Here is a 23,838-nt window from a genome sequence, read left to right on the forward strand (position 1 = left end):
GTGGAACCTGCTTGGGATTCTCTCTTTCCTCCTCTCTGTCCCTCCCCTGGTTTCTCTCTCTCTCTCAAAAAAATGAATACGTAGGAAGGAAGGAAGGAAGGAAGGAAGGAAGGAAGGAAGGAAGGAAGATCACTGTGGCCAAAGAAAGAAAGAAAGATTACTGTGGCCACAGGATGGAGAAGAGTTTAGAGGGAGACAGAGAGAAAACCTCTTCCAAGCAACAATTGATAGAAGAATTAGGATAGTAATAATGGAGCCAAAAAGAAGCAATTAAGATCCTACTCTAAGAAGTATGAGAAGTCGCTAAAACTTATAATATGAAACAAAATAAAATGAGCACCAAACATGCAAATAGAGAGGTGCAGTTAAGTTACCAAATATATCAGAGTTAAGTTTCACAGAATTATGTGACATGTAAGCTTAACTTTCAAGGAAGTATAGCTAAGATTTCCAAAGACGAAGAAACTTCTTAACTTTAAAAAGACTTTTCCATAAGGGTTGCTTCCTAGTACAAATAATTTGATGAAATGAAAAAATAAGCTGCATATTTACAATCTATATCTTTCTTTAAGGCAAGAACTTCAAAATCAATATTTATGAGTAATTTATAATATTATAATTCTATCATAATTAAGTATATTCTATTCAACCACAAGCTATAAAATCATAGTCTGCCCTCTAGTTATCATTAGAAAGCAAGTTTTATCAGCGGTAAAATTATTATGGATAAATAAAACAAAAATAGTTAAATCAAAACATATGTATATATGTAACTAATAAATATATTAAATAATTCAAGACCAAAATACAAGCACATATTATTTTGATAAAAACTAGACAATGATAAAATGCATTTCAGAGTGAGTTAAAGTTGAGATTTTATATAATCGAATTTAGGAAATATTTACTGAGAATTAATACACACGCACACATATACTTTTACATACACAGGAGAAAAATGGTAGGCAATAAACAACTAAGAGACAGATCCTTCCTCAAGAGTTTTATAAATCTAGATAGGAAGACAGATATATGTATACCTCAATAAGCATTTCTGTAAGACTTCTGCAGTGATAAGGGGACTTTATAAATTAGTTAGAAAAGACACTTTAACATTCTTCTGCACCAGATAGCATTAAAATATAGAATAGGATTCTAACTACAGTTAAAACATTTTATATTTTCAATGTTCTACTCTACAGATAGAATATTGGATTTTAAAAAATTACTATTAAATTGAATTATAAACTCAAAAGATTAATTGCTAAATACCCAAAAGAAATGTCAAAACCTAGGCAAGACATAATTGGCAAACAGAAGAAAAAAAAAAAAACAGGAAAATGAAAAGAGAAATAATCTACATAGGAATTTGTTAACAGCCAAAGAGAAACCAACATAATTTGTTTTGTACATCTGTAATTTAAGTAGCACATTAATCACCTCTCATTTTAATATCTGAAAGTAACATGTAACACTTACCTTACAACAATAAGCATGGCTATCAGGATTGAACAGATAGGATCTGCTATCATCAGACCAAAATTTTGCATCATGATGGCAGAAGCAATTACACCAATACTCCCAAGTGTATCTGCCAGGATGTGTAAAAATACACCTGGAAACAATGCATAATTAAAATCAAAACAACATCTTCTGATCAATGAAAAATACAAATAGTTCTTAAAACTACAGTCTTCATTTTATATATAAAAACCTAAATACCAATTAGAAAATCGGGACGAATGGAGATTCATTTTTAGTAATAATAGTACCTCTGGGAATTGAAATTATCTTTCCTATCTCAAATCACCAGGGGTTAAAATATCTGATTCATAAATCACACTTGTTTTTTCATGATTCTTAATATTTTGGTACAACATAAACGAAGAACAGAAACAAGTTGATTTGAAGCACATTCATCTCTGGTTAAGAGAGTCCATATATTAATTAATAATTTGTTAGAAGAAAATTGCATTAGGCTCAAAGAATTGTTCAAATAACATTGTTTAGCACGTTGACTACATGTACACACAGAGCCCTCTACTGGTAATTAAAATTATTACTACTTGAGACAAGAATTTCTTTTGGATTGGTAATTCTACAAATCCTGACATACTTATTAATTATCCTGAGGGTTTTATTACCTAAAACTACACACTAAGCTCAACACTGATGTGGAAGGAAGTAGAGATCTGAATATCTGCAAGTAAATATAAGGTGTTTTTTAAACTTTTAATAAATAAAAAATGAAATGGTAGGGTTCTGATATTCTAACTGTTCAAGAACCTAGATATAATATTTTGACATGGTGATATATAATAATAAGAAATACATATCTGGCCTTCATCCCTTTTCTGGAAAACCCCTGGAACTTCCCAAGTGCCAGCAACAAAGGCACCTCTTGTTAATGTTAACATAACTTCTGGACCCCACCTGAGGAGGGGGCTGGCTGCCACGAGAGCCAGTCTGTCCTGTGATCAGAGGATTGGAACGTCCAGTCCCAAGCCGCTGACCTCTGACCTCCAGTCTCAGAGAACTGCTTGCTGGTGTGAGAGTATATTCTTCACTACTCCATAGGAATTGTGCACAGAATCTCGGTTGGGGACCAGATGTGGGATCAGAACCAGAACCCACCTTAAATATTAGCATTTAATAACTGACATTTGACTGTTAAACCATTAAAAAGTATCAAGAAGTTTAAAATACATTATTTCTTAAAAAGACTTAACTAAGACAATAAGCTATTCAACATTTAGATCCTAAATAAGTAAAATTTACTGTATAGCAAAACACTGCTCTTGAAACAAGCTTAAACCATGTTACTAAAAATAGAACATTTTATTTTTATTTTATTTTTTTAAAATGTTTTATTTATTTCTGAGAGAGAGAGAGAGAGAGAGAGAGACAGAGTGAGCAGGGAAGGGGCAGAGAGAGAGGGAGACACAGAATCTGAAGCAGCCTCCAGGCTCTGAGCTGGCTGTCAGCACAGAGCCCGACGCGGGGCTCGAACCCATGAACTGCGAGATCATGACCTGAGCCGAAGTCAGACGCTTAACTGACTGAGCCACCCAGGCGCCCGTAAAAATAGAACATTTTAAACTAGCATTTACTCTATCTGAAAAGAATACTTAATGTGTAAAAAGCATGTGTCTACATTAGAAACACTTATTCCACTTCTTTATTATTCACTGGACAATTAAAGGCAAACCATTTTTTTTTTAGGTATCCACCATAGATTTACTTCAAGTTGAAAACACTTTTTAATAATTTAAAAACACACTATTACTGAGTCCATCAAATCTTAACGTGCTATAGGAAAATATGCTTCAATTCATCTACTACTGTATAATTTTATATCAAGTATTGTACCAAATATAATTCATCCCTCAGTACTTAATATACTTTTTCATTCACATAGAGTATAGACCTTTATAACTACTCTTCAAAAAGCTAATGGTTCTGTTTCTTGTAACAAAAATATTATGCCAAAGCATACTCAATAGAAAAAAAGATCTGATTTTCTAGGGTAGTTCAAATAGGAAAGAATTTAAGAAGTGTCAAGATCACATTAAGTTTAAAAGAAAATGAAGAGTCCATCAAAGTAGACTGAAGGTACCTAAGCTTCAAAACTCTTAAGCAACATGTGATTTCAAGCCTTTATATTCTTTAACCAGTGTCTCTTATAGGATTGGACAGGAAAACAGCTCTAAATACTGAAAGGGAAAAAAACAACAACAATCGTTTCTTCTTGATTTCTCTTTCACTAAAAAGCCCCCGACTACATCTCATGTACTGACCTGAAAACTGGCTTTATGAGGAAGTGTCATGAATTACCTAGGCCTCTTTTACTTTGTAGTGACTGTTTCAACAAGAATAATCACTAAAGAGAGAAATCTAAACTAATATGTTTAACTTAAATAAAAGTTGAAAGCCTTAGAAGACCTGGTACAATACTGAAATGTTAACTGTCCAAAAATATGGAAAGCCAGAGGTCATACTGAAAAACCTGCAAATAACTGAAAAATTTGGTTATTCCAGTTTTCACGTGTGAGTAGCCACACGGAAACTTTTAATGCCACAGTTATCCCTATCCTTCAGCTATCTACTGGGCTGCTGCAGCCATCGTAAATTGATGGATACTCAGAAAATATAAAGTAATTTTCCTAACAGCTTGTATAAAAGATAATGAGGAAGGCATATCTAACCTCCCTTCCCTCAACTTGTGATGATTTCCAAAACTAAAAATAAACTCATATTACCAAAGCTAATTTATAGCATTGGGTATAGATGCATTACTTATGCATGATTACAAGCTATTTCAGCAAATGCTGTTCTAAACCAATTCTATGTATTTTGCAAATTGAAAACTAGTGACTGGAAGACACATTTAAGCCTCCTGAAATAAACTCCTCAGTATGAAGGAGCACACTCGCAGTGAAAAAATAAAAAACAAGAACCCTATCAAGAAACAGTGAAGAAAAATAGGTGCAGTAGAGATTCGATCACGAGCTAATGAGAAAATCAGATTGAAGTCAAAAGTTAATAAAAGCAAGAATGTGGGGAGCTGGGAATTTGGAAACTTTGACAATGAAGTCTAAATGGAAATTCAGAGCCAAAGACTGGCTGACATCTCAAAAAGAAATTATCATAGTTCACAGACAAAACTGATTTTCTCTGCCTTGTAAAATTTTGTAATGTATCATTTTACACAACATGTCAGCTCCTGTTCAGATATCATCATTTGATGCCTATGGGTATGACAAAGGTCTCACTGTGCATTATATGTATATTTTAATATAAAAGAGTTAAGTTTTTAGAGGAGTTTTCACTCATAGCAATACTGAGCAGAAGGTACAGGTTACCCTTACACCCCTGTCCTGGGCATAACATTCCAAACTGTCGAAATTCCCCAGGAGAGTAATAAATACATTTGTTACAACTGATGAAACTACACTGACATGTCATGTTACCATTCAAATGTCCAACTACATTAGGGTTCATTGTTGGTGTTCTACATTGTAAGGGTTTGGATGCATTACATTTTTTCCTCTAAATTTTTCCACAACGTAAATACATAACTGAATCCTGAATTTGGAAAAAATATTTAATAATCCTATGAAAGCAAATATATTACTATGGTGTTACTATAGCCATGGCATGGGTATTATTTATAGTTAACAGTACTGAATATTTTAATCTTCCTATTAAATCTAAGAAAATAGCCAAGTAACAGTTAAAAGAATGTCTGCTAATATACCTATAGTATATATTTTAAAAATCAGAAGGAAAGCTAATATTTTAGACACAAATGCATTATACACTCTTCTTAAAGGAAATTTCCAGATAGCTCAACACAATGAAACCCATTTCATAAAACAGAAATATACAAATTCCTTGACATACCTTGTAAAATCTGTCTGCTGGGTCCTGTTGTTTCTTTTAAGGAGGGACCATCTGTAGAGAGTTAAGTTAAATTATTTAAAAACATATCTTCAATTCCTGATTCAACTTTTGCAATTCAGAGAACTTTTCATTCAAGTATATCGTGAAGGATGCATGTCTATATAGCCACATCAGACCTACAAAATTATTTTTTAAATTTAATGTATTAACTTAATAGAGACAGACATGGGCAATTTCAAAATACACAGTATTTAGGTCATTATTATCTTAAGCAATCTAGTAAAAGGCAGTAAATTAAAAACACTGTGAAAGTCTTCTACTACTTATAACATACCTTATACTACAGCTTTCTACACTAATATTACAACTGGAAAACTCAGATAAAACAAATCTACTGCTTGAAGTTACAAGAAGTTGAACTAATGACACCAGGGCAGTTTCCAAAATAACTGGACTGTGGCAAACAATAGTTTCCTGACAGCTTCTGGATGGATGTGGCAAGCTTTTCACAGAGAAGAGATAAAAGTACTTTTTCATTTTGCCTTCATGATGAAAAAATTTAAAAATACTGCAATTTCTATACTTAGATACTCTGAAGATACTAAAGCAGAAAATATAGGTAAACAATTGGCAATACTGAGATCAAGCCTTCTGATCATGTCTAACAGAAAGGCTGCCTCAGGTCCTGGTTCTTGACCACAATACCTAAGAGCTGACATGTCCTTACTATGTCTTTGCTAGAGACTGCAACAATGCTCAGAAAAGGCATAAAAGCCTAAGGCTGCACAATGATTTCTGTCTGGATATGGCAGTGCTATGCTAGGAGAAAGATGTAGCCAACTTAAAAAATCATGCTGACGGTCAAAAGTGTTGACTGTTCTAAAAATCTAGCTCCCTGATCAAGGCAAGGGATTTGTCTATAGGTAGTAGGTCTAGATAAAGACAGTGATTTTTGACATAACTATTTGGAAGGGCTTATAAGGCTATACTAATATAATGGCTATGTAAAACGATTAACTCCCATCTATGTAAAATCGGACAATACTTCTGGACAGAAAATTTGTTATCTGTCGTAGAGACTGGGTAGTTGTTTATCACCCACTTCTTTGGTAAGCAACTAAACTACATTTCCCAGGCTCCCTTGAGTTATGTGATATACGTGACTGAGTATCAAACAAAGAAATACAAGCAGTAAACCAATTCTAAGCTTAAAACAATGTCCCCCCGCCTCCAAAAAAGAATGTCCCACATGATCTTCTACGTACTTAATCTCCAGGTAGATGCAAAGAATCCAGCGGAGGATTCCAAAGGTCAAGAATCCCAGAAATGAAAGGAACCTCGATCTCCGAACTGAATGAGAAACAGTATCCACTCTCCTTTACCCCATCAACCAAGAGCAAGATACAAACATTTACTGCTTGAGTCACTGAGACATGAGTAGTTAAAGGGAGCAAGTTAAAAACCAGCTAGTCAGTAAAGACAGTAAGCATTCCAAAAAATATGAGGCTCACAGTATTTCCCAGTAAGACTACAATGTCTCTTAAAGGCAAAATGGAATCATGGCCCTATTACATTTGTATCTTCAGACTGGCTAATATATACTGAAGGCAGAAATAACAGTCTAAGAGAAAATTTTGGAGTCAGATTTCCTTGTGTTTGAAGCCTACTATTTCCTTTTACTAGTTACTATGATCTTCACGTGCCATGATGTCATGTAAATTCTTCGGCACTCATTCTTCTCCCCTTGGCCAAAAAAAGGTGCGGGGGCTACCTTTCACCTATTTAGGATCTTACTACTGTGCATTGCCAAAGGCATAAAAAAATTCTAGAGCAACAAACAAGAGGTGAATTGCAAATACCAGTGGTAATGTTAGAAAAGTAATGATTCTAGATACTACCAACAAATCCTTTTGTAAGCAACATGGTTACCAATTCTTTGTGTTTAAGTAAAATAGGGATTAACTAATGAAACTGCCAATTTATAGATCATCAAAAATAATTTTGATAATAGATCACTATGTAATTTTTGGAATGTAACTCTGAATGTGTTCAAAGAATAGACTGAAACTGCTATAAAGAGAATGTCTTTTATTTAAGGTTTCTTAGTACTTACATTATAAAGCTAGAAAATAGGTTTTATACTGATAAATGTCATTTACTCATATACTAATTGACAAAAAAGGAGCTCAAATCATCTCAATGACATATGTATTTCAACAAAAATATTTTTTATGATTATGTATTATCAAAAATTTTTAAATATAATTATTTTGATTGACTTTTAGTAATAATCACAATAACTCCACCTAAAATAAATGTTTAAATTAAAAAAAAATTTTTTTAATGTTTTATTTATTTCTCAGAGAGAGAGCAGGGGAGGGGCAGAGAAAGAAGGAGACACAGAATCTGAAGCAGGGTCTGGGCTCTGAGCTGTCAGCACAGAGCCCAACGTGGGGCTTGAGCCCATGAACCATAAGATCATGACCTGAGCCGAAGACGGTCGCTTAACTGAATGAGCCACCCAGGCGCCCCAATAAATGTTTAAATATTAAGTCTTATGTTTCTAGGACACTAGAACTTCATTATACTAAGTTAATTTCATCATATACTAAAAAGGAACTAGCCCTGGGAACCATTTAGTCTGATTCATAGAAAAGAAGTTGATTACGAAACCCTTTCAAGAGACTATTTCAATGAAAAGAGTAATCTATACAAAATTTCTGTGTATTTGGAAGGCTATCCATTTGAAAATCTTCTGGCTGTACTCACCATGAGAATGAAAGTGTCCATGTCCATGAGCATGATCATGACTATGTGCAGCACCATGTTTCAATTCATGACTATGGCAATGATCTCCATGGCCATGTGCCTGATCCAGAACACCATTAAAAAGGGAATGACTGTGTCCATGACCTAAAACGTAGTTAGAATAAAAGGTATATAAGACTATATTACATAAATGATTACAATAACACTGACATTAGTGAAAAGAACGAGTGCTAAAAAGAGATTCAATTAAATAAATATCTACTTGCAAAAAGTATTACAGATTCATTAAAAACAATTGTGAGTTCCTCCTACTATGAAGCACAGGAAGGAAACAAAAGTATGAAAGCAAGTGGTAAACTTTACTGATGATGAAAATAAGTGAGAAGTACACAGAAATATTTAAAGAGCTTACAGATAATGTTATTCATTCATTCAAGAGGAACACACTATGTTATAGGCACTGTTCTAGGCACTGGGGATAAAGCAGTGAAGAGCACAGACAGAAATCTTAGCTAAAACTTTGCAAAGCACTATTACATATTCTAATAAAGATAAAATAAGATATATGCAGGGGCGCCTGGGTGGCCAGTCAGTTAAGCGTCCGACTTTGGCTCAGGTCATGATCTTGTTCGTGAGTTTGAGCCTTGCATCAGGCTCTGTGCTGACAGCTAGCTCAGAGCCTGGAGCCTGCTTCGGATTCTGTGTCTCCCTCTCTCGCTGTCCCTCACCTGCTCACACTGTCTCTCTCTCTCTCTCAGAAATAAAACATTAAAAAAATAAAAGATGTATGCATATGGTCACTTTAAGGCAGAGAAGCTGCTGTATTTGTAAAATTACATTATAGTAGATAGAATCCTTAGAAACAAAAACAAAAACAGAATAATGCAGAATCCTCTCTCCATAGCAGACCTAAAACTAAACCATCAAAGAAACATCTTATACATGCTACTGCAAAGCACATAAGAACATTGGATGTTACCCAATTCAAAAATATCACTAATATTCACAAAAATCTTAAATACCAGTACACCAAATCCAGCATTGCATTGTATGGGAAACCATGAATAATGGGGAGATCAACTTCCAAAACGGTGGTGAGGGGATACTGGCAAATTAGTTCTCTCTCTAAAACAACAAGAACACAATCATGTGTCTCTCTAAAAATCAACCATGTCAGAACTCCAGCAACTAACCAAAACCAAAACTAAAAAGCACCCATCCAAGAAGAAACTACCAAACCTCAGGAAGACTAGAGGGTTTCTGTTGTTTTTACTTGGGGCTATTCCCATTTGACCTCCTGCCCCAGCTCAGCTGAAAGCAGCCAAAAGTCAGCGGCACTGTAGACAATAGAGAGATCTGATTCCTTCTGAAGCTCTTTGAAAACGCCAATTCCAGAGCACAGTCAGTATTTTGTCCAAACTTGCAGTTCCTTAGAAAAATCTCTATTCTCAATGTGGTGACGATTAGACTCAGAGGTCAACTCTAAAAAGTTAACGGCCATGTGCTATAGGAAAGCAATTAGTCCAAGAAAGTCTTGCAACAAGAAAAATAGTATCAGTAACAACAAACTTTGAAGGGAGCAGTTAAAGTAACGATACCAGAGCCATTATAAAATGTCCAGTTTTCAACAACAAAAATTATAAGACATGCAAAGAAAGAGGAAAGTATGGGTTATTCCCATTTTACCTACAGCAAAGAAGGCAGCCAACAGAAAATGTTCCTCAAGGTGACCCAGATTTTGGACTTAATAGACAAAGACTTTAAATCAGCCATTATAAATATGTTCAAAGAAATAAATCCACATCTAAAGAATGAAAGTATAATGATGACTCACCAAATAGAAAATATCAGTGACAAGAAATTATAAAAATGAACCAAACAAAAACTCTGGAGTGAAAAAATACAATAACTGAAATAAAATATTTACTAGAAGAGCTCAACAACAGAGTTAAACTATGATAATGTAAACTTGAACATGAATCAACAGAGCTTATCCACTCTGGGGAGCAGAAAAAAAAGAAAATAAAGAAAAATAAACAGCCTTAGAGACATGTAGAAACATCAAGCGTACCAAATCAAGCATAGCAAGAGTCTCAAAAAAAAAAGAAAAGTAGGAGACAGAAAAAAAAAAAAACAAACTGATGAAAAATATTAAGCTACACATACAAAAAACTTAGGAAAACCCAAAAAAAGAATAAACTCAAACGGAGCCATATCTAGAACCATCATAGTCAAACTGATGAACATCAAAGAGACCCTGGAAGGTGTACACCAAGATAAAAAATAAGTTACCAGGTATAAAGAAACCTGAATAAGATTAACTGGTGACTTCTCCACAAAACCATGGAGGTCAAAAGCCCATGGGATGACAAAATCAGAATGTAAGAAAAAGACTCAACTTAAGAAATCTAAATTCACCTCTCTCCTTTAAAAATAAAGGACATATAAGACATTACCACATCAACAAAAACACTACCTGCAAATGAGATGAAAGACATTAAATGGTTAACTCAAATAAATACACATAGAGAAATAAAGAACTTGGTAAAGGAAATGATGAAAGAGAGGATGAATATATTTTTCATTGGTGACTCGTTTCTTTTTAAGGTTTTAAGAGACAATTTCATAAAGTAATAATTAGATAACTATATTGATGGGCTTACATCACAAAATATGTAATCTGTCTGACAACAACAGTACAAAGAAGAAAGGTAAATATGGAGGTACACTGGAGCAAAGGTTTTGTGTATAACTAACTTACTATTAATCTGAACTAAATTGTTTTAAATTAAGATGCTACTTGTAATCCTCAGGACAACAATTAAGAAATATTCAAAATTATATATTAAAAAAAACAACAGAATTAACAGAAAGTATCCATTTCAAAAACAAGAATCAGGGAATAGAGTAACAAAAAGTACCAAAAATAGAAAAAACAAATACTAAAATGGTAGATGTAAATCCTACCTTAGTAGTAATTATATGAAATGCAAATTGTTTAAATATCCTAAGTGAATGACAGAGATAGAATGGATTAAAACAAATAGGATCTAGTTATATTCCGTCTATAAGAGATACACTTTAGATTCAAAGACATAAACATGTTGAAAGTAAAAAGAAAGAAAAATACACCATGCAAGCAGTAAAAGAAAAGAAAAGAAAAGAAAAGAAAAGAAAAGAAAAGAAAAGAAAGAGAAAGAAAGAAAGAAAGAAAGAAAGAAAGAAAGAAAGAAAGAAAGAAAGAAAGAAAGAAAAAGAAAGAGGAAGGAAGGAAGGAAGGAGGGAAGGAAGGAAGGAAGGAAGGAAGGAAGGAAGGAAGGAAAAAAGAGAGAAAGAAAGCAAGAGAGAGCTGGAATGGTTATCATAATATCAGACAAGATAAACTGTAAGCCAAAAATTATTGTGAGACAAAAACAGTAACACATAAAAACATGTTCAATCTATCAGGAAGATATAATGATTATAAACATATTGCACTAAACAATATAGCTCCAAAATACATGAAGCAAAACCTAAAATAATTGACTGAAAAAATACACAATTTAATAATTATAGTTGGAGACTTAAATACCTACGTTCAATAATAAAAGACACATAAGCAGAAGATCAACCAAAAAAAACCTAGAAGGTTAAACAACTATGAACAAATTAGACCTAATATCTAAAGAAGAGCAGAACACATATTCTCCTCAAGTGCACATGGAACATTGTCCATATAGACCAAATGCTAGGTCATAAAACAAGGCTCAATAAATTGAAAAAAAAAAAAAAAAAAAAACAACCAACCTGAAATCATATAAAGTGTGTCATCTGATCACAATGGAATTAAATTAGATATCAACGACAGAAGAAAACCAAAAGACACACTCTTAAACAACTAATGAGTCAAAGACGAAATCACAAAGGAAACTGAAAACTACTTTCAGTGGTGCCCGGGTGGCTCAGTCAGTTGAGCATCTGACTTGGCTCAGGTCATGATCTCACAGTTGGTGAGTTCGAGCCCCACATGGAGCTCTGTGCTGACAGCTCAGAGCCTGAAGCCTGCTTTGGACTCTGTGTCTCCCTCTCTCTCTGCCCTTCCCCTGCTGTTGTTCGGTTTCTCTCTCTCAAAAGGAAACATTAAAAAAAAAAAAGTTTTTAATATAATAAAATTAAATAAATATAATTAAAAATAAATTCCTAGTTTACTAGGTGTTTTAACCATGTTTTTATCAATTAGAAAGACTCTCTCCCTCCCTGTCTCTTTCCCTGGGTCCCTCTTCCCTGCTCGTGCTCTTTCTCTCTCTAAAATAAAAATAAAGAGAAGAAAAGAGAACATGTCCCAACTCATTACATAAGGCCAGTATTACCCTGATACCCTGCTAACTACAGACTAAAAATTCCTTAAGAATATAGACACAATGTCTTCAACAAAATACTAGCAAACCAAATAAAGCAATATACAAAAAAGATAAACCATGGCCAAATGGAATTTATCCTGAGAATGCCAAGGTGGCTTACTATCCAAAATTCAAGCAATGGAATAGACCATATTATAAGGATAAAGGATAAAAACCAACTCCCACCTCAAAAAGTGAAGGAAAAAGTTGTGACAAAGCCCCAGTACTCTTTCATGATAAAAACACCTAGTAAACTAGGAGTAGAAACAAACTTCCTCAACCTGATAAAAGGCATTTCTGAGAAACCCACAGTTAACGCAGCTAACAGCATATTTAATGAAGACTGAATGCTTTCATCCTAAAATCAGGAAAAAGACAAGAAGAATGTCCTTTCTTACCACTTCTATTTAATACTGTACTGAATGATCTGACCAGGGCAATTAAGCAAGAGAAAAAAAAAAGCAATCACATGGGAAAGGAAGAAGCAAATTATCTCTATTTGCAGATGACAGGACACTAAAAAATTCTACAGAATCCACTAAAAACTTATTAGAATAGTGAACAACTTCAACAATGTAGCAAGATGCAAGGCCAGTATACAAAAACGAACTGTATCCTTATACATTAGTAAAGAACAATCTAAATATGAAATTAATGAAAACAATCACACAATACCTACAACAAAAAAAGAAAGTCTAATTGTAAAGTTAAGAAGTGTGTGAAACATGTACACTTTAATAACTATAAAACATTTTGAAAGAAATTAAAGAAGCTATAAATAAATGTGAAAACATCCCATGTTTATCGACCAGAAGACTTAATTAACATTGTTAAGACGACAATACTCCCCAAATTCATCTACAGATTCAACACAATTTCTATCAAAATCTCAACTGCCTTTTTTTTTTTTTTTTCAGAAATTGACAAGATGATCTTAAAATTTATATGGAAATGCAAGAGGGGATCCAGAATAAATAAAACAATCTTAAAAAAAGAAAAAAAACTGGATAACTCATGTTCCAATTTCAAAACCTACCTCAAATGTACGTTAAACAAGACAGTAGGGTCAGAAATAGACCATAAATATCACACCAAATGGTAAAACCTGATGGTAACCTGATGGTTAAAACATGCTGATGGTTTGCATTTTTCTCTAGAGATTCTGATAAAAATGTTCTGGGATTAAACCTGAGCATTAAGGTTTTTGTAAATTACTCAGGTGACTATCCAGGCTGACACAAGGATACAAACTCTAAGTATTTCTAATTAACACTGTGCTAGGGGTCCTAGCTATACAATCAGACAAGCAGGAATAACAATTTTTATTCCTAATAGTAATAAAAACATTCAACTAGCTAAAAATAAACTGATCAAAAAATGATCTTTATTAAAATAGCTAAGACAATTTAGTAAAAGACAAAAAACATTTTATGCATTCCCAATCACAATCCCAAAAAGATTTGTCATACAACTTGATAAGCTGATGAAAACCGCGTCGGGCTCTGTGCTGACAGCCAGCTCAGAGCCTGGAGCCTATTTCAGATTCTGTGTCTCCCTCTCTCTGACCCTCCCCTGCTCACGCTGTCTCTCTCTCTCTCTCTCTCTCTCTCTCTCTCAGAAATAAATAAAACATTAAAAATAATAATTGGTGCTTATTCATACTGGGGAAAAAAAAGTTAAGTCCTAACTCACCCTACCACAAAAATAAATCACATATAGATGAAGGAATAAAATGGCTGGGGGAAAAACCCCTAAATTTTAGCAGTATTAGAATATGAGACATGTTTATGACTCAGGAATTGGAAATTTCTCAAAGTAGAAAACATACCAGAAAAAATGTAAGACAGTAATACTAAGACTATTTCAAAATGAGAACACCTACTTAAAGGTTAAAGATAAGCCATAGATTGGGAAAAGATGCTTGCAACACATAAAACAAATGATTAGTATACAAAATATACAAAAATTATTAAAAATGGATTAACAATAAGACAATAGAAAAACAAGCATAAATAAATAGTTCAAGGAGAAGATAAACTTGAATGGCCTAAAAACATATGGAAGGATTTTCAACCTCAAAATATTAGCAAAACAGTCTTAAACCTACTGTGTTTCTTTTAATTTTTTTAAGTTTATTTATTTTTTTTAATTTATTTTGAAAGAGAGTGTGTGTAAGCACGAACAGGGGAGGGACAGAGAGAGAGGGAGAGAGGGAATCCCAAGCAGACTCTGCGCTATCAGCATAGAGCCCAACGTGGGATCATGACCTGAGCTGAAATCAAGAGTAGGACATTTAACAGACTGAGCCACCCAGGTGCCTCACTCATAATAAGTTTAAATGAGAGTGGGAGGAAATTAGTATTGGCATTCTTTGCTGGGATAAATGTGAATGATAGTTATTTTGTGGGCAATTTGCTATTGTCTACTGAAACTGAAAACTGTATTTCCTATGTTCCAGCAAATCTACTTATATTCCAGCACAGTGCAATTCAAAAAACTTTCTGTGACAATAGAAATGTTCCTTATCTGCTGTCCAATATGGTAGCCCTATGTGGCTACTGAGCACTTGAAATGTCAGTGGTGTAACTGAAGAAGTGAATTTTTAATTTTACTAAATTTAATTAACCATAATTTAAATTTAAATAGCACGTGTGACTAACAGCTCCTGCACGGGACAGCACAGCTCTGGAAAAACACCTGCATATGTTCACAAGGATATGTTTCATATGGAAATGACTTAATGTCTATATACAGAAGACCAGTTAAATAAGCCATGGTACCCCACACCATGGAGTTTTATGGGTCAACAAGAGAAGGCATCTGATAATTAACAAACAAAAGGATCTCAAAGACAGACTGTATAGTAAATTCTGTACCCACATATACTATAATTTTTAGTAACTAGATCTGTTTTATATGGTTTTTAATGTTTATTTGCTGGTGTTATATAAATGGTGTCACACAAAGCGGATGAGCTATAGAGGTTTGGAAAGATCCATACCAAACTGAGAACATGTAACTCTAAGATGGCACTGAGATGGAGACATATGGGGAAGTAGGAGTGATGGGTTCAGGAAGACATTAATAAGTGTCTATTAACATATTATTTCTGTTGTTAAAAATCAGCACAGGGTTCTGGGTGGCTCAGTCAGTTAGCGTCAGACTCTTGATTTTGGCTCAGGTCATGATCTCATGGTCCATGAGATGGAGTCCCATGTTGGGCTCTGCATTGAAAAGGCGGAGCCTGCCTGGGATTCTCTCTCTCTCTCTCTCCCTCTCTCTCTCAAAATAAACTTAAAAAAAACCAACATAGACTTTAACTTTAAAATGTATCAATTTTCAAAAGTGATAATTATGACGGAAAAGAGAAAATGAAACATAGCATTCTAACCATCATACCAGAGCCATGAGAATGTCCATGACCTCCATGCTTGAAAACAAATATTCCTATTAGGTTTACCACAAATCCAAGAATTGAAACAAGAAGCAGTCTCTCATGGTGTACATCTGGAGGGGCTAACGCTCTCTAGAAAACACATAATACAAACAAAGAGCATTGATATAATTTTTGAGTGATCAACTGGTAAAAACAAAAAGCAAGCTTTAAAAATTTTTATTTTCAGAATTAAAAGCACTCTACAAATATATGCCAAAACAGCTTCTAAAAAAAAAAATAGTGCTCATATACTGCAGATAAGGTAGTAATTACTATTTTTAAATACACACAAATATTTAAAAGCATGACTATTTGGTCTAAAACCCATCCCTCTTTGGTATCTTAAAATACTGCCATTCATTTCAGGTTCATTGATCTTTCAATTTTCTCTTTATATTTCTTTAATATATCAAATATTACAGTTTCACTGATAAAGCTTGCAGGTTCTAGTTTAAGAATTCTTCCCAGCTGACCTCACTACTCAGATTGTGCCTTTACTTTCCACAGCGTCTACACTCTGTTCATAGCTTATAAAGCACTACTATTTAATTGTTTTCAATTTCAAGTAGTTTCACATATATTTAATTTTTTCAACTATTTTGTAAGCTCCTCTTACATATTTTATCTAATCCAAGACTATCCTCAATAATATTAATAACAGTGTGAAGACAGCTTTATACATGTATCTTTAGGTCATGAACACTTTCATTGCAGAAATGTAATTTACTAACTCTAATCATGATCTACAATACCTCAACTCCTTCTGAGAAAATAAAAAAAGCAGTGAAGATCAAAAACAGGCCATTGACAAAGCCAGCCAGAACTTCCGCTCTAACATACCTAAAGAAGAGCAAAATAAACAACTGAATTATTATTTCTTAAAAATCAAATCATAAGTTTATATACATTCAGAGATTCTAAACCATGTTATATGGTTAAAAGCAGTCAGCAAAGTCCTAGTATTTATAGTATAGTATGTTTTATTCTACATATACTATAGAAATGAGGAAATGACTTTAATTATTATGAATTATGTATAACAGCAAAATGACATACGATACATCCATCTCTACAAGCCAATCAAAAGACCTTCTTAGAGTAAGTAGGTTTAGAAAGACCCTTCACAGAACCATCAATTTCAGCTTGCCCTTGGAGAAGGAAAAACTGGATGAGACAAGGGGGCAAAGAAGGAAGGATCTAAAAGATAACAAGTAGAAGAAAAGAACTTTTCTAAAAGAGGGGTTTTAATAACTTATTTGCTTCTTTTCTAAAAATTCCTTATACTTTTTGTCTTATAACTTTCAGCTTTGAAATCTTTGGAAAATGGAACTTTGATCTGAAGGAAAACAAAATCATCCTAGAGCCAACTTAATATTTATATTCTTAATCACTCTTTTCTAAGATTAATACATTTAACAAAAACTTTTCAATTATCTATTTTTAGAATCAATCCTGGCTTCACTTAATTCTAATGAAACTTTTTAAAATGTCTACCTTTTTCTCCATGGACTTCTGAAGCTTTCTGCTTTCTACCTGCATGAAGCATCAGGGAAAGATTCTATTTTTCCATTAAGGTATATTTGGCTTTAAGTATTAGAAACTTTACCTTGGCAGTTTAAATGTCCTAACATGATTCAAAGGGTGCTGATAGTAGTTAATCACTATGGTCCTTAAATAATATAATAGGAACATCAAAAACACTGCTTTTTCCAGCTCTGTCAACTCCTAGATAACACAAGCTTTACTGTAAAACATATTTTTAAAGAGAAAAAACTATTTGAAATGCACTCGTTTCAGGGACACCTGGGTGGCTCCGTTGGCTGAGCACCCAACTTTGGCTCAGGCCATGATCTCACAGTTCTTGAGTTACAGCCCTGAGTCGGGCTCTCTCCTGACAGCTCAGAGCCTGGACCTGCTTCGGATTCTGTCTCCCTCTTCCTCTGCCCCTTCCCTGTTTGTGCTCTCTCTCTCAAATATAATTAAACATTAAAAAGAAATGTACTCATTTCATTTATGTTGGAATTTGCTCTGTCAGTACATTCCAACATGGCATGTATTTCTACATTCAGTAATAATGCAGATTTCTACCTTCTAACACATACAAATGAATTAAATTTATATAATATTTGTTAAAGCATATGCTTTTTATTTTTTAGGAGAAAACATTCATTAAATTCAGACTGCTTCCATAGTGAACACCTAGGAATTTACCTAATCTATCAGCAGGGTTACTAACCTCAAAATAAAAAAAGCACTTCCCTTTAACCCACTCTTCTCCTATAGCTAATGCTTGATTGAAAACCTTCTGTCCTTGAGTCCAATGGATTTCAAGATCAAAGGTAGGAATGTTTTTCAGGCATCTTTTTGTCTCTAGTGCCTAGCTTAAGATGTGCCTCATAAATTCTGATCCGCTGCTGGACTCAAGTGATTTGATTAGGCTTACTATATTTGCTAAACTTGGTTGCAGGATTCAAGTGAAAAAATTGTGAAAACCACACATACTTGCCTTTACAAATTATGTCAATAGAGTGAGTCTTGGAATTAAAACATATAATTCATGAACGTGCTATTGCCTAATAAAGTATTATGGCATCCGGATTCTTGAGCCAAGGAGAAGGATACATGCACATGTACATATGTATAAAGGCATGTACGTATGTATCTACCCATCAGACATCTATTATTTTTATACTGGCATTGCTGTTTCAAAAACAGTGTGACCAGACACAAAGATGACTTTTCTATAAAGAAATACTGAAAAGTCTTCTGCCTCTCAGATTCCTCCCAGTTTTGTACTGCAGTCAGTCTGCTATCGTAATCATATTGAAATAGGGGTTTGGGGATTCATCCCTAGGCTTAGTCTATCCAGTGTCATTTTGATGTACTGGTACCTATATTTTACTACTGCTGCTACTTACTACTATAGCAATTATTAGTAACTTCAAATGTTGCATCAGATTTTACTCCCTAGTTTTTCCCTTCTCAAAAGATAAAGGCAAACAAGGAAAAGACAGAACGAGAGATAAAAAGATGGCAAGAATATTATCCCCTCATATAAATGAGTAAAAGTTGCAGTTAAAACCTGCTATGGTACTGAAGGTATTAAGCTACACCTAAAAACCATCTTATAGTGGGAAACTATGCAATCTAAATAGAAAACAATAGATATCCTAACATTTAAGGAACTGAGAATTTTTAATAGTCACCTACTACTTACCCCACAAACTTGTTCAGTAAGATACTCTAATCAGATTTTTGATATGCAATATACATGAATTACTAATTTTCCAACACAAAATTAGAACTTTACATACAACTTTTCCTTAATGATTCAAAATACACTTAAGAATCTTTTGATTGCATAATGCCAAGGAAAATGTTCTCTTTTGAGCTGTCTGGATTTATAGGTATACAGATCTTTCACTTTAGTCTATAAAAACAGTATAATTAGTGTTTTTGCCTCATTTTTATAATCTTACAAATAACTATATCACTTCGGTTATACCCCAAATCAGCCAAGTTTTGTCAGAATCTCATGTATCTCTCTTTTGACACTTGTCACACTATATAGCTACTGTGGTATTTTTACAGAACCATCTCCCTATCTGACCACAAGCTCCTCCAAGGCAGAAGACCTATCTTCTGCATCTTCATAAGAAGCAAAGGGTTAGACTCATAGCGGGCCCTCTGAAGAGAACAAGAGCACATACAAGAGAGAGCGTGTGCTTGCTTGCTCAAGAACAAAAGCAAAAGGTGGAAAGAAAGAGGAAAGCAGTGAGGGAGCAAGAGTAAAAGACCAAGGGGAGGACGAGGCAGTGCGCTAAGAGAGGGGACGTAGTCAGGCAGCGGAGAATGAGAGACACTACAAAGGGAGCCTTCCAGGAGGAGGACTGGTGAGAGAAAGAAAGAGACTGGGAAAGGGAGAGAAGAGAGAACTAGGGCGGAAGAGGTTCAGAAAGAGGGAGAGGGGAATAAGGAAGAGCTGAGAGATACAGCGGTCAAGGGTAGAGGGAGAGAACGAGAATGTCCAGGAGAGAGAAAAAGAGGAAGGAGGGGGTGGAAGGCTGAGAGACAGAGAAAGACCATGAGCACAGGTACAAGGAACTGGAAAGAACCACCAGGTGGGGGGAAGGGAGTTCCGGAGCGATGACCAAGAGCGTGAGGATGGGGATGAGAGTGAAAGAGAAAACAGCAAAGAGTAAAGAAAGGAGAGAATGTGAGAGAGCACTCACAAGAGAAGGGGCTAGACAAGAAAGAGTCAACAAGTAAGAGGAGAGAGGGGAGCAGGAAGGAAAGAGAAAGTGGGTGGGGAGACAGAGAAAGAGGCTATTCCCTCTGAGTGCTGCTTACACATAAACAGAATTACACTGCAAAATACTCAATGAAACCAAAAAAGAAAACATACAGGCAGAGTCACTCAAACACTGGAAACTCCACTGTTTCCCCCAATCAAAGATGGTAAAAGGCAAACCCTGCCTCTAAGGGTCCGAGGCTTGGAAGTGAGACCAGACGTGCCAATATGGTCTCTTCAGCATAAAAACACTCTCCAAATATCTTATTAATTATCCAAATTCAGCAAGAGTATGAAAAGCAGTTTTTTTCATAAAAGCAGAGCTGCAGAGGGTAATATAAAATCCGATTAGAAAATGATTTTAAATAAATTAACAGCAAAGCATCCCTCTAAAAAAGAAAAAGAAAGAAAATGACCATTTTCATAAACTGAATTTTTTTTTCTTCTTCTTCTTAAAAAACTTAGGTTAAAAGTTGAGAAAGTCCCCTATCTAGTAAAAAATTTCACTTAAAAATTTCTGGTAAAACAAGACGTCCTATCTCTAAGCAAAAGAACTTCAACGCAAAAAAAAAAAAAAGCAAAATAAGTATATACTGTAGATTACAATTACGCACTGCTCAAAAACAGGTTAAAACTAATCCACCGAGTTAGGGAAGTGGTGGAGACTCTTGGGGAGCTGCATGGGAAGGAACGAGGAGGCCTGAGGGAGGATTCAAGAGTTCAAGTTATACAAATGTGTTCAAGTTGTGAAAATCCATTGTGCTTAAGATGTGTGTATTTTCTGTATTTCTTATACTTCAATAAAAAAGTTTTTAAAAAGTCTTACCCATAAGAGAAAGCATCATTATCTCTCCATTTTGAAATAACAGATGCTGCCAATCCAGCCAAAATGGCAGTGCTATCGAAAAACATGTGAAAAGAGTCGGAAATCAAGCCTAAGCTGTAAAAGAACAGACATATTGGCACATTATAATAGTAACCAAATAGTAGGCATCCTTCTCTAAATTCTCTCAATATCCTTCTGCTCATCAGGAACTAATCTTCTAAACAGACAACCTTGGAATATGATATAGAGATACCCAGGATAAGTTTTAAACGTCTGAGGAGGGAACCCTCACACCCCTTGTCCAAGACAAAATTCAGCTGCTACTGAAAGAGGGGTGGAAACAAGGCCAGCTGCTGCTGGATGCGCGGCAGGAATCTGCCCCCTCTCTGACTGCTGACAAAGGTCAGCTACCACTGAAAGAGGAAAAAAAAAAAAAAACAAAAACCAGCCATCGCAGTCAGGGGAAAGTCTGGAGCCAGCTTGGGCCCGACATCTTACATTGATACAAAGCAAAGGTCTGCTATTGTTGGAAGAGGAGCAAGACAACAGTTCCTTCTCTTGATACAAGGCTGCGGAGAGAGGTGGGAGAAGGGGCAGTGGGGTTAATCACACCCACCCTGACACTCAGGTGAGAAGGGACTGCCTAGAAGTAAAGCTCCAGCAGGAGGACCAAATTCTCTCTCCCCACAACCAAAGCCTTGACTAGAGTACAAAACAACAGCAATCTACCACTGAGAGCTGAGCAAGAGCACAGAGATTCCCCTGTGGCACAGGTGTGCAAGGCTTGTTGAAAGCTGAGAGTGGAGCAAGAACACTGAAAAAACCCTCCAGGCCCCCAGACCCTACGCTAAACACAAGGTGGTAGAAGCCGGTAAAAAAATTTGAAGTCGGGAGCTTGTAAAAACTACCTACCAGTAACAAAACACAGAACCCAGCTAGTCAACTACTGATCAGAGACTCAAAACTCTACACTAATGGCCTGACCAAACAGCAGGTGTGCACGTTTCTGGGCATAGATACTATCGACCTGGGTCCCTGTTAATCTTTTAAACATAAGATCCAGCATTCAATAAATATTTATAAGACACATAACAAGATCTGGGGCACCTGGGTGGCTCAGTCAGTTGAGCATCTGACTTTGGCTCAGGTCATGATCTCACAGTTCATGGGTTCGAGCCCCACGTTGGGCTCTGTGCTGACAGCTAAGCTCAGAGCCTGGGGCCTGACCCCCGCTCATACTGTCTCTCTCTCTCAAAAATAAGTAAGACATTAAAAAAAACTATTTTAAAAAAAGACACATAACAAGATCAAAGGGCAAAAACCAACCAACCAACCAAACAAACAAACAAAAACCATTGTCAAGAGCTAATGTAGTCAACAGAATCAGAACCAGAAAAGGCCTAGAGACTGGACTATGATAAGGACTTTAAAACAAATATGATCACTATGTTAAAGGACGATGTATAAAGCAGGAGAAAATTCATGACAAATTGAGGACTTGTCACATAGATAAAACTATAAAAGAATCCAATGAAAATGACAAAAACATTTTTTTAAAAATCACAATATTGAAGAGAAATAATATACATGGGCTTCTGAGCAGATGGGACACAGAAAAAGAATCACATCAAGAGAAATTATCTAAGTAAAACACAAAGAACAAAAGGAGTGAGGGGAAAAAACAACAGAGCATTCAAAACCTGTCACAGTTATCAAAGAGACTCAAATACAAACATCTGGATTCTCAGTAACGGAGAAAAAAAATAGGGTAGAAAAAGTATTTAAAGATAAAATTCTTAAGAGTTTTTAAAAAGAAACCACATATTCAAGACATTTAATAAATCCCAAGTAGGGGAAAAACCCTACACACCTCACAAACTGCTCAACACCAAAGAAATAATCTTGAAAACAGCTAGTAAAAGGAAAAGTATAGATAAGATTATTAGTATATTTTTCATCAGAAACCACTCAAGGCAGAATAATGAAGCAATGTCTTTAAAGTATTGAAATAAAAAAGCCAACCTAAAATTCTGTATCTAACAAAATATATTTCAAAAATGAAGTCAAAAATAAAGATTCTTCCAGACAACCGAAGCTGACAGAATTCCCTGCCAATTGATCTGAGTTAAAAGAATTAGAAGTTTTTCAAGCAGAAATAGGATAACAGATGGAAACAGATTTGCATAAAGAAATGAAGATCACTGAAAATGATAAATACGTGAGTAAATAAAAAAGACAGTTTTTCAGGGTGCCTGGCTGGCTCAGTTGGTTAAGCATTCAACTCTTGATCTCATGGTCATGAGTTCAAATCTTGCACTGGGCTCCACACTGGACATGAAGCCTATTTTTTTAAAAAGATAATGTTTCATTTTTAGTATCTCTAAAAGATCACTGAGAATGGGGGGTGGGAGGGGGAAGGGGAGAAAGAAAAAAGAAAAATTAATCAAAAGATGGTTCTGTGAAAATATCAATAAAATTCACAAACTTTAAATAGACTGACCATGAAAAAAGGTAAAAGACTCAAATTACTAAAATCAGGAATGAAAAAAAAATTACTACTGACCTTACAGAAATAAAAAGGATCATAAGAAAATACTATGAACAATTATAAGCCAGCAAATTAGATAACAAAGAGGAAATAGACAAATTCCTAGAAACTATCTTGCAAACCTGACTTAAAAATTTTTTTTGAATATACTTATAACAAGCAAACAAATTGAATTAATAATTGTAA

At 34.8% G+C, this 23,838-nt stretch overlaps 1 protein-coding gene across 2 annotated transcripts in view; it reads right to left on the reverse strand.

Annotated features, from left to right (window-relative positions):
* The window catches only part of SLC30A7 (solute carrier family 30 member 7), an 81,393-nt gene that overhangs the window by 46,345 nt on the left and 11,210 nt on the right, over positions 1-23,838 (reverse strand). The window contains exons 3-8 of one of the 2 annotated variants that reach the window (XM_039224975.1): positions 21,105-21,218; positions 16,740-16,827; positions 15,951-16,077; positions 8,173-8,316; positions 5,404-5,454; positions 1,480-1,615 (exon numbers count right to left, since the gene is read on the reverse strand). In XM_039224975.1, the coding sequence (XP_039080906.1) occupies positions 1,480-1,615; positions 5,404-5,454; positions 8,173-8,316; positions 15,951-16,077; positions 16,740-16,827; positions 21,105-21,218 (660 nt within the window). The remainder of the gene's footprint in view (positions 1-1,479; positions 1,616-5,403; positions 5,455-8,172; positions 8,317-15,950; positions 16,078-16,739; positions 16,828-21,104; positions 21,219-23,838) is intronic. The other variant, XM_039224976.1, reaches the window with a different exon arrangement.

Source organism: Hyaena hyaena, unplaced genomic scaffold (genome assembly GCF_003009895.1).
Source record: "Hyaena hyaena isolate Hyena2069 unplaced genomic scaffold, ASM300989v1 scaffold_1835, whole genome shotgun sequence".
In the NCBI taxonomy this organism is placed as follows: Eukaryota; Metazoa; Chordata; class Mammalia; order Carnivora; family Hyaenidae; genus Hyaena; species Hyaena hyaena.